Here is a 17,733-nt window from a genome sequence, read left to right on the forward strand (position 1 = left end):
CTGCAATCAATGTCCATATTCCTTACAGTTAGGTAAGATCAATCCAGAAACCAGATGAAGATCACTTTTCAGACTTGGTGGTGCTTGCAGCCCTGCTTGTTACTGATGACCCCAAATGAGCAGGGTCCTTGGAGTGTGAATAATTCAGATAGAAAAGCTGTCAGAGCTGTTGTTGGGCTGTTTTATAGTGTTTACTACTTAGTAAAATAATGAATACCATGAATTATGAATCTACATTTACTATCAAGGCTCTGAGTCTGAAAATGTTGGTTTTCCTAATACAAATAAAAACATGCAGGGGGGTGGGTTAAGTAAATATCTTATTATGTGGTTTGACTTGTATTATCAGATTCCCTTCCAGATATGTTCAACTAGGCAGAATAATCACGCATCAGCCGTTATCTTAGATGAAAAAGATTCATTTTCAGAGTGTAGCTAACTATCTCTTTCCATTGGCTGGTTTATCATTATTTTATCAAAATCACATTCGAAGATTGATATGCATTTTATCCAAGTGCGCTGTGATATCACAGCGCCGCCTGTGCGTAAACATTAAAAAATGAGTAATATATTTATTAGCAGGTCTGTCGGGCGTGGCATGGGTTGTCTGCCGGGGGGCTGTAGCCGTATACTGCTCGGGGCTGCTGCCGAATGCTCCATGATGGATGAGAAGTGACAGATCGGGGTTAGCCGCCAGGGGAGTCCATTTTCTTCCAGTGCACTGTCCTACACGAGGAGAAAACAGAGGAGGAATAGAGACACTGACTGGACGCAGGAGGAGGAAGGGACGAGAAACAGAGAGAGAGTAGCGACCGATTTCCACCCCTCCTCTCTTTCCCTCTCTGTCACTCTCCCCTCTCTCTCTCCTCTCTTGTGCATCACAGCCTAGTGGGCTTTACCCGATCTGCACTGCATTGACGCTGCTGCTGCTGCTGCTGCTGCCAGGCGACCCAACCCACTGAACTAACACACCAACACACACACATACAAGGAGAGAACCGCTCCTTTTTGGTTGCTATTACACACAGCGGGGAAGTGACGGCTGTGCAGATTCTGTGCGTGTTGCGTGGATATCCAACAAATCCCTCTCTACCTCTCTTTATCTCTCTCTCACTGGATTCGCTGTCCGGCTCGGTAATGTCAAGACTTTGGGAGCGGGAGTGACTCGGATAGGAGGTGGTGGCTTGGACATTATTGCGGTTCTAGTACACCGTGCACAGCAATAATTTTGGATACAAGTGTGCACGGCTCACGTCATGAATGTAGCTGTTTAATTGAGACCGTGAGCTCCCACCTTCCTGTGCTGCGTCCAACATGGGTGTTGACTGAATGGAAGTGTCCCCACGCTGCCACAGAGGTATGAAGATGGACTTGTGAGGACTAAACGGCGCTCAGAGATTTTTTGGACCATGCATATTCTGCAGCCTAGGACGTTATTCGTGTTATTGGCCCACGCACATGTATTATTATCTTTGAGAAATAATGGAGAAGTACGAACTAAGGAGGTCAGCAACACAAGCGTGTACTCTGCCAGGACTTTCCATGGGTCACTCCGGGAGAGTCATCAAAACAAAGCCCGAGACCGTGCGCTCTCGGCTGGATACGCCACAGGTGCGTCCTCGGCGGAGCGGGCAATTGTCAGGGGGACCCTTAACTCCACTCACTCTTGGAAGAGGGTAATTGCAGGAGGAACGAGGCGATTTGGACACAACAAACGCGACTTCAATAGGACAGTGACACCCGTGGAGGACCCTAACGCTGTCTCACATTGGGACCCGACGCGCCACCATAATAAGAGGATAAAGTTGAATGGCGGTCTTAGTAGTACGGGGACGCCAGCAGGTGGACACTACAATGCTGCTAAGCCCTCTTCAATGGGCCGGGGAGACGGAGGAGGGGGTCCCGAGGAGGGTGACAGGCACAAGAGAGGCACAAAAGACGAGCAGAAGAAAGCGTGGAAGAGGGGGAGAAACCGGCTGAACAAAAGCGCAGCGGTTTTGGCTCAGCCTCACGCGTCACCGTGGGAACCCATCCCCAAGCCGTTGGCCCTCACCTCCACCGACCTGCCCTTTGACCTCTTCACCAGGAGGCCTGAGTTATTCACTTTCAGAGAGGAGAACCCCTGGGACGCCACTCCGATCACCCCTCCAAGCTCGCAGGACTTCGGGGACGAAATCAAGAACCCCTTTTACCCGGTGACAAGTGAGACTTATGGCGCTTATGCCATCACTTGCGTCTCAGGGGTTATTTTCTTGGTGGGGATAGCGGGCAACATCGCCATCCTTTGCATCGTGTGCCAGAACTACTACATGAAAAGCATCTCCAACTCATTGCTGGCAAATCTAGCTGTGTGGGATTTTGTGCTCATCTTCTTCTGCCTGCCCATGGTGGTTTTCCATGAACTGACCAAGTCCTGGCTGCTGGGAGAGTTCACCTGCAAAGTGGTGCCCTATGTGGAGGTAATTAGATTATACTCTTCTTGTTTTCCGTGATAATGTTTTATCTTGCTCTGAATGTCTCAGGGTAAATTATATCATATTGGAGTGGTGATCACGTTTTGAGGCAATGCCTACAGGCAGGATTCCCCTCTGCAGGGATGACAGATGGTAAATGGGGCTCAACCAGTGTCATTATATCACCCGCCTTGTCTGACAGCGATAACACCTCCATAGTTACATCATCTGTGTGACTTTGGGGCATGAAAATGAAGTTTCACACTCTGAGCAAATGCACTTAAAGAATTGAGTTTCTGTTTTTAAGCCCTGACTGGTCAGAAAGTACACAGCTACTGTATAGGATGTCACCTCAGCCAATAACAAGGGTGCTCTGTTTGTCACTTGTGGTCCTGTTACTGGTGAGAAAGCCTCACCCCTAGCCCTCAGGCAAGTAGACACACCCATACACTAGGATGTAAGGCCACAGCTCACTGTGACATACATACAGTATAACACTCTTTCTCCTGTTGCTTGAGCTACACATATGGCACAATTGATATAAATGTTGCAGGTGTCTATGTCCTTGTCCTTGTTTTCTGTTCTTCTTTTACACACAGAGACACACACCTGTGTTCACTACACAGGGGATGCTAGACAGGTTGTTTACACCATGTTGATACCTTTCCTTTGTGTGCTTACTGCAATTACACCAGTGTCAGATTCACCTGAAAGGTTATTGTTTGTAGGTTTGTATAGAGCAGGGGGTTTCCAGCTCAAGGGCTGGAAGGGCAAGAGAGGAGACATGGTTTAAATGATTTAATTTGACCCAAATACAACATAAATGAAAGTACCGATTTGGAACAGATAAAGCAGTGGGCGTTATTAGTGTCAGAGGCGAAGGAAAAGGAGGAGAGCACATGAAACCAAACCAAGAAGAAACCCGATTGCAGCAGAGAGAGAAAGAGAAATAGTCTGACACCAGTTTCTGTAGGCACACCTCAAGCCAGAACAGGTGACCAGACTCCACCCTCCAGAGATGCAGAAGAGCATGCAGATGGAGAGGCCAGTTGCATCAAGAAGTGATAATATGAGCAGGTGAACCCACAGTCGTTTCAGAAAAAGCCCCAAAAAAACATAGGTTTATGTTACAGACAACATATATTGCCCTTCATTTTGAAGGATCTTGAGCTTTGGTTTTCAAACAATTTGAAGCATTGATATCTTTGATTGAAAAAAGGGACAGAATGATGTGAAAAACTGTTTGTGGAGCTACATCATATTAGTTACTCAATTCAGTGTGAAATGGACTTTTCTGTGGTCTTTTGCAATGCAGTTTTGCTGCCTCTCATTTGAAGTATCACACCTCTAGTAGTTCTGTAAAAAAAGTAGACCATTCTAGTGAAATATAAATGTGCTTTAGAGTCACAGTCTACCCTGCATCAGGCATTCGTTACAGTTATCTCTTTGTTGGAGTCGATAGCTATAACTGGCAGTTTTCCATGCATACATTTAATTGCAGCATGATTCCAGCTAAAAAACAAGCAGACATTGCTTACAGTGTGTTGCATATGCACCATCCTCTCTCCTATTTGCCATCATTGTCCTCATTGATCACATACTGTAAAATCATAATGCAGCATCTCATTTGCAAACACCTTGTGTGTAGATATGTTTTAATTAATGGGGTATCGCAGGGAAATAGACCCCCTCCTTGTGTTATTGCATATGAGCTATCCAAGGACCACAGGATATTATTGAATAACTTTAATAACGCACACCCAGTGCACGGACCAAATGGTTACGGTTAATATAGAGAACCCCTGTGTGTTTATTATTACATTTGTATTTTATAGTGCATATCTATAAGGACATGTGCACTGGACTGGACCTGTTTGTCTTCACAGTGCTTTCAGTGTGTGTATGTGTGTGTGTGTGTGTTTGTGCACAGCCGCATGCATGTGTCAAAACAGGCCGTGAATAATGCAGCCTGGGGCTCACTCTCTCCCTGTGGAACATTCAGTGAGACACACACACATTTGCACCCTATGGAGTGACTTTATTCTTCACTTAACCCAAATTCAGTCACACGGGATATCAACATTTGGCCTAAAATAAAGACATGCATACTCAGTCACACATGTTTGCATATATATGCAACATGTAACCCAACTGCACGTGAGCATGCATGCATAATCAGAAAGCAGTATAGATCATGTATTGTCAGTGTCTACTGAAAGAGGAGCTTCCCATGGTGCAGCCTGCAGTAAACCTGATTTTATTCAGAATGTTCCAAGTCTAAATAAGAAAGCAATTTTTGTTGTAAAATGTAAGAAAATATAGCAGGAAAATAAAAATTATGGCAACAGCCAGCCTGCATTATTTCAGATACACTCCTTTTTCATGCTGCTGTCATTGCAGATGACCCCTCTGGGCAGTGATGCACATTGCAGCAAATTTAGGCAAAACTAATGGGCAATAATTGAGTTTTGCACCTGGCAGTTGATTAGGATGAGACTTTAAAGCAGGCTAAAATAACAGATAACCAGTGCAGTAAGCATTGTGTTAGCCATAGGGAATAACTGAGTCATTTGTCAAGGTTCATTTAGAGCTATGCTGCTGCCGAGATTTTTTAAAACTTTTTGTCTCATTACATCTACAGTAAATATAGAAACATGTAGGCATCACCAACTGAGAAAGCATCGGATTGTGAGATCTAATAGCAATAATACTGTATGAGTAGTGTTTTCAAGCAGCATTACATGATTTATTTATTGATGGGTGTTTAATAGAAAGAAAAAAACAGTTGTTTACAAGATTATAATGTATAAATTGTGTACATTTAGGTCTAAATGTATGTATATGAACAGAACCAGAGCCAAGCATCCATGGTTACTTTGTCAGATTTATAAATAAAATATTTTGCCCATTAGGTTATTGTTTTAAAACCTTTGCAGCAGCCTAATGACTATTCCCATTAGAAGATGTGTTCACACCTCCTTCTTAACTTGATTTACAGCTAATTGCCAATCATCATCATGGAACATAAATCTAGCGGCTCCCTAAAGAATCATTCTCTCCTTAGACACATATTGGCAATTCCATTACCAGTTCTGCCCTATCACCATAACCATATGGTAGATAGTGTAGTTTGAGCCACAGTGGCTTGTATTGGTAGATTGTACAAACATAAGCAATGGTATTGTGTCCATATCTACATCTCAGACTTAATTGAGTCCTTATTTTACTCAAATTCTATTCTTTGTACTGTTTTCTTTACTAATACTAGCATATTATGCTTAAAATGCTCTATGTATTACTTTAGTTTGTATGCCTCATTCACACATCTGACCTCTGTTGTACAATACTCTGTCGTCAGAAACTGTAGGCTGTCTTTGCTATGGTACAGTGGGCCTTAGCAGGCAAAAGACAGAGAAACAGACTATTGAACCAGAGCAAGAAAGAGGCTGAGGAAAGAGAAAGAGACAGAAAGAGAGATTGGAGGGGGGAAAGTGAGAGAAGTAGGGAGAGGCACAAGGCTGCATGGAGCCACAGAGCCAGAGACACATGTATTGTGTAGAAATTGGCGGTAATGGCAGGACATACATCAGCTTGACACATTCACATTCACTGACAATACGTTGTTTCAACTCACACATGCACACACAGGAACAAACACTTTGAAGAAACCAAATCAGAATTACAAATTCAGTTTCAGGAATATGAGGCCATTTCACAGGACCAGAAGGGGCCCACATGCACTTGTTATTTTCTTTCTAGTGTTCCTATTAGGACGGGCCGACACATTGAGTTAATTTAATTCATTGTAAATTTTTTTGCACAATGTGTAAAATGTCTAAATTGTAAAAAGTCAAGTTATTACAATGTGCACAAAAAGCTTATTTTCACAAAAAGCAACGTAGATGCTAGCTGACTGCAATAGCTGCTTTGAGCCAAAGCAGTCCCGTAAACTGTGACACTACAAGTTCACCTGCTGCAGTTTACTGCTGTGACTATCTGGTAGCTAGCTGTCTCTGGCTATCTCATAATGAATATATTCGTATCTATGAGAAAGACTGACTGAAAATGAGTGGAATCCTTTATGTGGATTCCACTTAGTCTGTCTCCACGTGCCAGTTAGCTAACCCTAGCAAGCAGCAGTCTGCAGATACCAGTCTCATGTCTTGTAATGAAACACAAACAGCAGCAGATCAATTAGTGAGCAGACTTTTCTGCTCTGTCTGTGCTGAAACTGATTATCAAACTGGATGTGAACTACTTAGTTGAAGCATCTGGTACTGGCAGACAACAGCAATGAGGATAGCCTGTAGTTTATGATGACAGCCATGTAGGTGGTGCATATCTTTTATTATTCTTGCACAACTGTCTAAAAATGTTTCAATCACTAATATTTCAATCCTGTATTCTGCATGCAAACAAAAATTGCTATGCTGAAAGTAAAATTTAGATTTTATGTTGGGTTTTTTTGGCCATATCACCCTGCCCTAGTTCCTTAATTCAAAAATCACCAACTATGGTTATTATCATCGGATCTTTATGGGAAGCATTCTTTCCACCCCTTTCGTATATCAAGAAAATAGATAGGTAAGTCCAGATTCTGACTAGATACAGCCATCCCCATCTGTCTATTTGTCTCTGTCTATCTATCTAGCTAACAATCTAGCCTTCGCACACACGCACTCAAATGCACAAAGTCAGTGGGGTGTGCTGATCTTCCAGATGGGTGGGATGGCCTTCTCTACTGATCGCTGCCTACGGCTGTTCTCTCTCTCACTCCCTCTCTCTGCATCAGCTATCTGTGATTAGAAGTGAGCCACAGGGGGAACACACACTCACTCTCACACACACACACACACACACACACACACACACACACACACACACACACACACACACACACACACACACACACACACACACACACACACACACACACACACACACACACACACACACAGTGACACAGACACATTTAATACAGTATGAAAGCATTTGGGAACACGCACAATAGTGCATGTACTGTACCCTGAATGCAGACATACAGTTACTGAATACACAACACATGAACACAAGTTAAGTACACAGAGGAACACACTAGATGCCGTGCCCTCCGCTTGTCTATTAGGAGCACGCGTGATAGTTAATTGGAAGATACGTAAATTATTCAGGGCATATAATTAGTGGCTCTACATAATGCATGATGGTGAGTCCATTCAGTCAGCTCTTTGTCCGTGGATGAGTAGATATTGTGTTTTGTATGATGTGACAAGTCCACACAACATAACGAAGCGAAGATTAGGCTTGCTGTTGAATGTAATTAACCAAACTTATAATTACCCATGTAGATATGCAATATTCATTCAGTGATTAGCATTATGAATTAGGTATGGTGGTGATATGAAATAGTCCAGCATATCAGTTTCAGATCAGCAAAGAACAGGCCAACATGCACAGTAGCTAGCCTTCATAGAGTGGAATAGGATAGAAATTTAAAAGCTCCTGGGTTCGGCATTGCCTCCAACGTAACACTTAGAGACTGGGGTCAATGACCTGGAATGGGACTTTTCTAGCAGACGCTGCACACTGACAGACAAATACTTTTTTTAATGTCCAGGGGAATTCTGCCACAAGTCAGGATATAATTTAATAGAAGAGAAATTTATTGTCTGGAAGAAACTGCCTCAGACACACAGAGTAAATGCAGAGACAGAAAGCAACGGCTAAGGGTAGAATAATGGACGGTTGCTATTAATTTAATTAAAGAAAAGAAAGAAGCAAGAAGAACATTGGAGAGTGTACTGCTCGCCCCACTTATGTGTGACTTCTATGGATCTTTGTTCCAGGCTGGCAGCCCCCTGAAGGACTTTTAACAATTTAATATAAAAGTTACAATTAGAGCCTGTTCTTGCCTTTGTTTTGTCACAGAATAGAATAGAATAGTTGAGTGTGTAGATTCATTATTGACCTGGAAACAAAACATTCTCATCACATGGTCATCTTACAGTACTTGATGTTTCATAAGCTTTCGACCACACAATGATTAATCTGCTAGTTATTTTTTCCAATAAATCATTTTGTGTATTTTGCCAGAAGAAGACATTGAAGAACACAGAACAGCTTGAAATCCTAGCATCTGAGAAGCTGTAACCAGCACATTTTCATGACAACTTAGAAACTCCATCCACCAAGGAAGGTGGCAAATTATAATAATAGAAAAAAAAGAACAATAGAATAGAATAGAATAACAAAAAACATAGGCAGCTGTGGCCATTTACAGGTCTAAAGTCTAACATCATCAAAGAGGAATCTTTATCAGCCCACATGGATAGATTCAGTTATTAGTCTGTATGCCATAATCCCACACACACAGTCATATGCGTGCATCATCCAAAACTTGTACTCAGCATCAACAAAATACTCATTTTGATAATTCTGCATATATGTGGACGTGCACAGACACAAACAAATTCACAAATGGGTATTCATGCTCACCTACATCCTTCTCTCTCTCTCAGACACACAGCCCAGCTGTTAGACGGATGGTGGCTGTCAGCGGCAGGGTCTCTCTGGTTAGAGTTATGGTCTGGTGGAGCCTGCACTGGGTCACACACACACACACACACACACACACACACACACACACACACACACACACACACACACACACACACACACACACACACACACACACACACACACACACACACACACACACACTCTCAATCTAGGAAAAAGACTGCAGCTGGAATAACCCTTTGTCTCCCTGGCTCATAAGACTGTGTGTGTGTGTGTGTGTGTGTGTGTGTGTGTGTGTGTGTGTGTGTGTGTGTGTGTGTGTGTGTGTGTGTGTGTGTGTGTGTCTGTCTCCATATTAGGTCATTCATCACCTGATAACACCCATTACCTCTGACAGTGGCTGCAGTCACAGTATGACCACACAGGCTCCACCAGTCCTTGTTAAGAGCCAATTAATAACGCAAGGCCTTTGTGCCACCAGCTCACAGGACCTTTAATCAGGAAGTTAATGGGCCGTTATTAAAAACAGCACCAGGGGAATATGTCTCTCTCACCTGCTGTGCTGATAGACGGCCAGAACCCCCCAAAAACATATGTTCTGGATGAAAGGCCTTTTCATGTGGATTTTTTTTTTGAGCCCTTGAAGACAAAGGTTGAGACTAAATAGATAATATTAAGTGAAATGATATGAAGTGACTGTACTGCTTTATAAATTGTACATTGTCACTTAATTACAAGTGAGTTGGTAATGTTTTAAGTCATAACTTGTTGGATTGACTACATTTCACAATGTCTATATAGAAGGGAGGTTAACAGACATAATAAGGTCTATCTATCAAACATTTTATTTATCAATTAATCTACTATTTTAGCCATACTAACATCATGGTGCTATGGAAGAAAATGACGGTTCAGACTAAAACAACTTAAACAACTGTTGAATGGATTGTTATGAAATTTTATATAGACATTCATGGTTCCCAATGGATGAATTTCATTACTGACTGGTGACTTCTCCTTTACTGCCACTAAAAAGTCAAACTTTTCACCCATCCATTAAAATATCTCAACAGCTACTGGATTGATTGGCACAGAACTTTGTACAGACAATCATGGTTCCCAAAGGATGTATCCTAAAGGCTTTGGTGATCCTGTGGCACCACCATGATGTTCACATCTGTAGTTCTCAGTGAAGTATCACTTTACAACTATTAGATTGATTGGCATGAATTTTGGTGCACACATTAATGCCACTCTCAGGATGAATTCTAATCATCAATCTGGCCATTTTCTGTTAGAAATGTCAGTTTGTCCAGTACTTTTTATGACCAGATGTTTCATGCTGCTTAGACAAAGTTAGCGTGCTAACACTAACTTTTTGAGGCAAAGAATCCACATTAGCAAAGACCTGTGATCTTGTTTGCTCTGTTTTCTTGAAACTGCACTACTGTTTTAAATAAGCAATAATATTTTAGAGGTACCATTTCCAGCCTCAAGGCTAGCAGGCCTGTCATCTTGCCAGCAGGTAAAGTGAACATGACAAGGCCAAGGCTGGTTGGTAGAAATGCCACAATAACATAGTTAATCATTCTAAAGATTTCTCTTCCTCTAACCTTATACTGTCTCACTCACTGATGTCTTCCCCTGCAAGTGTTCTCTATTCACAATCTCTCATTTCTTTCTTTCTTTCTCTCATTCTTAGTTTCCCCCACTCTTTCCATTCTTCTTCTGTCCTTGTTTTTCATTCCCTCATTAGCATAACCCCCTTCCACACAAACACACACAGCTTCATCACCCCACCAGGGCTGACTCTTGGACTCTCTCTCTCTCTCTCATCTCCCCTCCAGTACAAAGCTATGCCTGTTCGCCCTGCCCTTGCTCTCCGCCCCAACACACTGATCAAAGCTGGGTTTCCTGGTCCTCCATGACAGCCTTTAAAGCCATTCCAACCCTGTTGTTCAAGCCATGAAATATTCACTCTGTGCAAGCACCTGTGTACTGGATGGGTTATTTTTTGTGTGTTCACTACTATGTGGAAATGTAGGCATGTTTGGTTTATATGTTTATGGAGGAATGCTTCTTCATCTGTTAGAATAAAAACGGACATTTCCAGAGATGTAGGACCAACCAATATATAGGGGTAGTATGTAGCCAGATGTCCATTTAAAAAACTCAAATTTATTCCAGCATTACAGTGTGTAGACTGTGGATTGGGCTGGAGGGAAAAAAAGCAAATAGCCATTTCAGTGAATGATATCCACACTTACCAATGAGACAGAATGAACTGAGAAGAGTGGCTACATTTTACATGAAAATGTTAAAGGAGGCTTCTGGTGTAGGGTAAATTTCCTTGCAATCACTGTGAAGTCAGTTCATGGGGACATTTGAAACTTAAATCCACCAAGTGTATGACCGGTGGAGCTGTCAAAAGCTAGTGATGGTAAAATAAGTGTGTTTACTGTGAGGCATACATGCATTATTGCCTATACTAATGCCATCATTAATGTATGTTCTACTAATCACTTTTTTTCACGCTGCTATAGACATTTTGGTGGCAAGTGCAGTAACAACAAATCCTGTCCCTGCAATGATATGTGAACATGATGGACTTTTCTGAGCTCTTTAAAATGTGCCTATTCTGTTGTTTATACCAGTCAGAAATACCTGAAGACATTGATGAAAAAGAGCTCAGTCTCCTGCTTATTTCATTTTTTGCACTTGGCTCTCCACACATTGATAAGTACCTATAAGATGACAACTTCTGCCAAGTGCACTTACATTTTGACATTTATTTTTGTCACCTCACCAAATCAGCTAAAGGATTAATCTATCCACAGTATGAATAAACTAGCCAAATAAACATGCTTGGCTTGAATCCTCCTCAAGTTGCTTTTAAAAAATGCCGTCACTTAAAGGTGTACTATACAGGATTTGTCAGTTGGTGCTTGTAAACACAACAGTCAACAATGGCCCATCCTCCCTGGCTCAACAACACCAGAGAGGAAGAGAGAGCAGCGGTGGTGGAGGTGAATTAACAGAACGAGCAGAACAAAGCCGTGAATCAGATTTTTAAACTACTACTTTTGATTGTTTCAAAGCAGTTACATTGTAAGGCACAAAAAAACATCCCCACACCTCTGCACGCCTCATCCTGTCTGCTGTGTGCGGTCAAACAGACATAGACAGAGAGCAGAGGAGACACACGGAAACAGTAGTGTAACCTGGCCTCTACACTACGAGTCCTGACCTCACACCCTTCACACTGTTATTGGCAATTATTTTTTAGGAAAATCCTGTATATACTATGTCTTTAAATATCTACTGAATAATTATTTTTTCTGCTTTGGCTAAATTTCAAAACAATTCACTACAAGATTGTAGTGTCACAGCTGCTTCCCTGGTTCAGAACGCAGTCACGTTGATCACAGTTACTGTTCAGAGTGCTGTGTTCTGCTGGCGGTTTGTCTACCCCACTTACTTCTCGCTGTTCCGTATGGTCACCCTTCATTAGCCTGGTTAGGATGTGTGTCAAAGGGTCAGCGTGTGTGTGTGTGTGTGTGTGTGTGTGTGTGTGTGTGTGTGAGTGTGTGCGGCCTACACACACACAGGATATCTTGCAGTGTGTGTGTACATCTATATCTGTCCAGGAAGTATGTGTTTAGAGCACTAAAGCCGAGGCTCACTGGGGCCATCTGGGGAGCTGGCTGTTGTAATTAAATATGATATGACAGGAGGAATGAAGGGAGGAAAGGAAGAGGGGATGTTTAAAATGAAACAGGGTGAGACACACTCTCCAGATGCAGAGGAATATTCTGCAGGGTACCCACTGTGCCAAAATGATAATCCAACAGATGCTTTCAAATGCTGAGGAAATTTGTGCACTCTGACAATTCTGTGCAACGAGAGCGTGAAAACAAACGTCTCCTAGTTAACATAAAAACACTGGAATGTTTAGAGAGGTTTGTTAATTAATAAGATTGTCATGGAAAATACATTTAAACAAATGAATGCGGCAATGATGGCTTTTAATCCACCGTCACATTCTCTTTCTTTACCCTCACACATACATGTATGTTTCAGAGAAGGATGCTACACTGTGTTAATAGCAGCCTACCTTTCATTGTGTGTTTTACTGCTTCACTGCTTATACTTACACCAGTGTCAGGTGTACTAAAAGCCCAATACCATTAATGTGTCTTGTTCTTTATTTAAATGGTGGTGGCTGACTTGTCAACTGGTAGAAATGCCTCTGTGTGTGTATTACCGACAGCCCTTTAACAACAGTTTAACAGACTTTCTTACACAGGAGATAATTTTGTCAGTTCCTTGTTATTCTCCTATTCAATGAAGAATGGGGACTGAACAATCTTCACTATAAGTTCAGTGTTGCATGCAGCTGAGCCCATCTGTCAGTTGAAATGATTGTAGATTGTTGCATGCATGAGGCTACTGTCAGCTTAAGCTCTGAGGCTCTCTTGTTTCTCTACTCCCCTTCCTTGCAGACATGTGCTGTTTCATGGATAGTGTTTCAAAATATTGAGGAACTATGATACTATTGAGGAGTGAGCCTGTACAAGTCACCAAGATAAATGTCACATTTAATGTTTTCAGTGACCAATGTGACTGAATGATTTCTGCTTGTTTCCTCAGGTTGCCTCCCTGGGTGTGACCACTTTCACCCTGTGCGCTCTGTGCATCGACCGCTTCCGTGCGGCCACCAATGTCCAGATGTACTACGAGATGATTGAGAACTGCACCTCCACTACAGCAAAGCTAGCCGTCATCTGGATCGGAGCTCTGCTATTGGCTCTCCCAGAGCTCCTCATACGACAGCTGGTAGCTGAAGACACAGGAATGCCAGACGAGCCTCCCGTTGAACGCTGCATCATCAGGATATCCACCTCACTACCTGACATGCTCTACGTCCTGGGATTGACCTATGAGGGCGCTCGGCTGTGGTGGTGCTTCGGTTGCTACTTTTGCCTCCCCACCCTCTTTACTATTGGGTGCTCATTGGTGACGGCACGCAAGATCCGGCGTGCAGAGCAGGCCAGTGTGCGCAGCAACAAGAAGCAGATCCGACTGGAGAGCCAGATGAACTGCACAGTTGTGGCTCTGGCAATTGTCTATGGTGCCTGTGTGGTGCCTGAGAACATCTGCAACATAGTTTCTGCATACATGGCGGCTGGTGTTCCTGAGCAGACCATGTCTGTCCTCCATCTTCTCTCTCAGCTGCTTCTCTTCTGTCGGGCCGCTGTGACGCCTGCGCTGCTGCTTCTCCTGTGTCGCCCGCTGGGCAGGGCCTTTTTGGAATGCTGCTGTTGCTGCTGCTGTAACCATGCGCCCTCCTCGGCCACGGCTAGTGACGATAACGAACACGAGTGCACCACGGAGCTAGAGCTGTCGCCGTTCAGCACCATCCGCAGGGAGCTGAGTAACTACACACCTGCTGGCTCCAACTGCTAAACTGACATTCCTCATCAGGGATGGGAGATCTCACTAGCCTGCAATTAGTTTGTGGCTGGTATTTCTCAGACTTTTCTAGGAGAGATTTGCCTTACCTAGTCTAGTCACATTTTCAAATGGGTGCATGAATGAACTTGGACACTGAATAATCACATTCAGTCAGTGTCCTAAATCCTCAACTTTCATTCCTTATATTAATACTGTACATTTACAGTAACTGCATAATCCTTATTTTTCAAAGAAGCTAACAAAAAGCAAACTGTTTGTTCCACTCATGCCCTGGGGTGCTTGTAAAACAGGGTCAGTACATATTTTTACAGTAACTACACACTGGTCATCTTCAAATGTTAGCAATCCTGCCCAAAACCTTTAAAACGTACAAACCTCCCTACTGTAGACCTTGTATGCCTAAATATCTTGTTTGGACACCTGGAATGGCCACTTGTTACCTGGCTGATGTCAATTTCCTCACAAAATGTTTGAATCAGGTTAGAAGAAAAAAAAAATCATGCTACGTGCATAAGGGAACATAAATATTTCTACTGTACAATAGAAATGGGGTATGTTTGTACAGAATACATGTCACAGTAGGTACTGTTAATGATGACAAACAGTTTGTATTGAGTTTTGCTGATAAACGTGTTGACCACCAGAAGTAGTATTTATGTATGGGGAACTGTACTGTACATCCTAGGGGAGAAATAATCAATGCCAATCACCTTCCAAATGGTTCACTGGTGAAATTATGGGGACTAAGCTAATTAATCACAGAGCAGTCATGTATAATAATTAAAATACTGCCTATAGAGGTACAGGACAGTTTAGAGACTACATCAGCTGTAAATGTACAGTTCAGATATTGGTGCACACATTTACAGTCTTTGTGGCTGGGGTACTAGGCTTATGATAAGTAAACTAGCGCGGGGTGTCTCTTTGCAGTAATGACAGTTTGCAAGAAGAAAACAAGGGCGGAGATTGCGTTGGAGAATCCAAATATACACAACACTTACACTGTACATCGGAGAACCATGACTCTGACTACGTTAAACATAACTGGGCTGGTCTCAGAGAAACATAAACACGGACTCGAGTGGAACGAAAAAGTTTGGAGTGGACTAATTGTAATCAAATTAAAGTTGAATGGAGTGGAATGGAATCGAATGAAACGCCACAATTAAATTGAATGGAGTGAATATAAATAGAGTGGAAAGTAATGGAACATAACACCGTGGAATATGATTGAAAAAGGGATGGACTCAGCACAGACTGGACTGAAAATAAATAAATGCACTACACTGTTGTATCATGTTACGCCTTACACTTTGGGCTGTATATATACTGTACACTTTCTTCGGTGCTCTTATAATGAATGCGCTGTAAACAACAAATCCATCGGTTCGACTTAGAATTGCAAGAAAATTGAGCTGCACACTTTGTTTCTGTTGAAGAAGACAGATTGCAGTTAGCATATCTGTGACTTTGGAATAATACACCAATAAAAGTGCGGTAAAGAAAGAAAATCAATGTAGAGTTCCACAGCTACCACAGCTACTGTTTAGAGAGATCGCCTGAATCTTTGAGTATAAATACTGCATTTATTTGAAGTGACAGTTGTTTGACAGTTAAATTAAAAGTATGGTAGCATTTGTTTTACAGTACAGTAATGAGGTCACTTGTAAATATTTATAAATGAAAAGATAATTACTTGTAGTTATACTGTAATAGATGCAATAATTAACTAGTGTCTACATACTTTTATTTTTACATTGGTACAGAAATATAATTACATTTGATTATGTAAAATAGTAGTAGGCACAGTAGTTAGTAATCAATTACATGGTAATTACACCATGTTACTAAATTATTATTACAAACAAGTGCCAATAATGCATAATTATACTAGGTAATTGCTGGTCTGTAAATATATAGGGAATTATATATTTGTACCAATAATCACTGCAAAGTTCAGAGCAAATATGAAGTAGTTGTTTTATTTTTGTTCAACTCATTACTTTATAATTACTGAACTGTAAAACAAAGTGCTATCACAAGTATGTTAATCAGCTCAAAAAGCGAGACAAAAAAGAGAAAAAACTTGATCTCTGATATGATATGATGCAGTTTCAATACTTGGGTTTTTAAGGAGAACCAATGAAATGTTTTTCACAGTGTATGAATTTACACGTGTATTGTACTGTAAATCTGTTTTCTTAATCCTGCTAATCAGACCTGGGTCAATACAAAGTTCAAACCACTAAAGTATGTCACCTATTACAATGCAGCCAATTAAAATTTTGGTAAATACTTTGAAGCCCAAATAGTTCATGTTCACATTTAAAGGACTAGTATGTAGGATTTAGTGGCATCTAGCAGTGAGGTTACAAATTGCAACCTTCTTAACCCTCCTCTCCCCTAAACTTGGTTTGTCCATTGTGGGCGACTGTAGAAACATGGCAATGCAACAGGGTGGGCTCTGTGGAAAGGGACCAGCTCCCTATGTAAATACTAAGGGCTCATTCTAAGGTAAAGAAAACACTTCTTATTTTTATGAAGTTATATACCAATTAAAATATAAGTATGAATATTATATTCGATTTCTGCCAAGTCCATTCCACTACATGCCACTAAATTCTTCACACTGCACCTTTAAAAATGGTTTTAGGGATTCTTAGGGTGACCAAAATGACTCTAAAATGAACCTTCATTTCATTTGTAAGACATGTTAAAAAAAATGTAATTACATTTGTTTAAACATTTATAATGGTGGTGAATTGTGTGATGACCCAGGTGTGATGTTCATTGGTATACTGTATATTGCGATGAATCTTTTGCATACGGTTCTGCACTGCCAAACACCTTCTCTCTGTCTGTCTCTTGTGCTCTTGTGGTAGTAGCACACTATCTCTGGGTGTCTATCTCAGCACGGAGGTCAGTTTGCTCTCAGCTCCTATCAATACAGAAAGAAGAATACCACTACAAAACACGGATAACGAAAGCTTAAAAACCACCCAGGTTCAGTCATACTTAAAATATACACTTTTGCTATGGTGAGAAACTGTGGCCAAAGGGTGTTTTTTTTCCTGCCACAGCTGAAGGCAACATCCCTTTGGCTCTAATGAACTCCAGTTTATGAGCACCAAGAGATCCAGGTGGATGTACCCTCTGGTTGGTGCTGCCTGCAGTTCTTCAAGTTAATAGGGGAAATTGGCAGGAACATAGCAGCTTTGTAACAGAGTGCCCTGCAGCCTGTTAGACATGTTATTACCATCACTATCAAGGTATTGTGGGGCCAATCTGT

The 17,733-nt window shown here is 41.7% G+C and overlaps 1 protein-coding gene across 1 annotated transcript; it reads left to right on the plus strand.

Annotated features, from left to right (window-relative positions):
- Nucleotides 1–1,403: 1,403 nt before the first annotated feature.
- Nucleotides 1,404–14,435, plus strand: gpr37b (G protein-coupled receptor 37b). The gene is made up of 2 exons (XM_062443952.1): nucleotides 1,404–2,459; nucleotides 13,620–14,435. The coding sequence occupies exons 1-2, from the start codon at nucleotides 1,410–1,412 to the stop codon at nucleotides 14,433–14,435; spliced, it is 1,866 nt and encodes a 621-aa protein (XP_062299936.1). The 5' UTR covers nucleotides 1,404–1,409.
- Nucleotides 14,436–17,733: the final 3,298 nt, after the last annotated feature.

Source organism: Scomber scombrus, chromosome 22, assembly GCF_963691925.1.
Source record: "Scomber scombrus chromosome 22, fScoSco1.1, whole genome shotgun sequence".
In the NCBI taxonomy this organism is placed as follows: Eukaryota; Metazoa; Chordata; class Actinopteri; order Scombriformes; family Scombridae; genus Scomber; species Scomber scombrus.